Below are 1,048 nucleotides of genomic sequence, written 5' to 3'. Positions count from 1 at the left end.
GGGCGCGAGGGGAGGGTCGCGGCGCCAGGGCAGCGCACTCACCGTGGTGGGTCGGAGGGTACCTCTGCACCGTGGCCCGGACCGAGTTGCCGTAGTAGGACGGGACGTGGTTGCCTTGGCCGTCGATGTTAAAAAGTACATCCACCTCCTCGGGCAGGGGGTACTGCGCCGGGTCCATGTAGGAGTGGCCGAGGCCCGGGTGGTGCGCGTCCGGATGCTGCCCGTTGAGCACCGCGGGGTGGTGGTGGCTCACCCAGCGCGGCTGGTCCGCGGTCACTTATTCGTTCAATGGTCTGCTTTCAGAGGGGGACTGGGAAGACTGGGAAAGCAAAGTGAGCGGAGGTTTGGGGAGTGGGGGAAATCTTTAAGGGATAGTTTGGCAAAAAGAAGAGGAGAGGGAAGAAAGATCCAAAAACCAGGACCAAATTGTAAAAAGGGGGTGAGGATGCTGGAAATCTGAGAGCGAGGTTCCTCTCTCGGCCCGGGGCTCCTCAGCGCCCAGTCACCTGCAAAGGAGAGAAGGAGAGACGCGGATGAGCCGGTGAGCACTTGAGCACCTGAGTTTTGGACGTGAGTTTGGCAAAAAGAAGAGGAGAGGGAAGAAAGATCCAAAAACCAGGACCAAATTGTAAAAAGGGGGTGAGGATGCTGGAAATCTGAGAGCGAGGTTCCTCTCTCGGCCCGGGGCTCCTCAGCGCCCAGTCACCTGCAAAGGAGAGAAGGAGAGACGCGGATGAGCCGGTGAGCACTTGAGCACCTGAGTTTTGGACGTGGGACGTGACACAGACCTGCGCTTTACATTTTTTAAAAGTCCTCCCGAGTGGGGGAGGGGAGTGAATCAAACTTTTTTTAAAAAGTCACCGTACCAACCTGGGTAGCCAGGAGCGGAGAGGAGGAGGAGGAGGCGCGTGACCTGCCCGGCCAGATTGCGTAGCTCGCTCTGTCTCGCTCTCTCCGTCTCTCTTTTTCCTCTGGGTTTTTTTTTTTTTTTTTTTTTTTTTTTTTTGTGGATTTTTATTTTTTTTTTTTTTTTTTTTTTTGAGAAGTG

General features: G+C 55.2%; 1 protein-coding gene across 1 annotated transcript in view; it reads right to left on the bottom strand.

The window, feature by feature from the left end:
* Gata3 (GATA binding protein 3) overlaps positions 1 to 277 on the bottom strand; it is a gene marked incomplete at its 5' end in the record, with an annotated part of 18,072 nt that extends 17,795 nt beyond the window's left edge. The window contains one exon of the mRNA XM_010621379.3: positions 43 to 277. Within this exon, the coding sequence (XP_010619681.2) occupies positions 43 to 277 (235 nt within the window). The remainder of the gene's footprint in view (positions 1 to 42) is intronic.
* Between the last annotated feature and the right edge of the window lie 771 nt (positions 278 to 1,048).

The sequence above is a fragment of the Fukomys damarensis genome, unplaced genomic scaffold, assembly GCF_012274545.1.
Source record: "Fukomys damarensis isolate Sample0158 unplaced genomic scaffold, DMR_v1.0_HiC HiC_scaffold_10, whole genome shotgun sequence".
NCBI lineage: Eukaryota > Metazoa > Chordata > Mammalia > Rodentia > Bathyergidae > Fukomys > Fukomys damarensis.
This window is presented reverse-complemented; position numbering and strand designations above follow the sequence as displayed.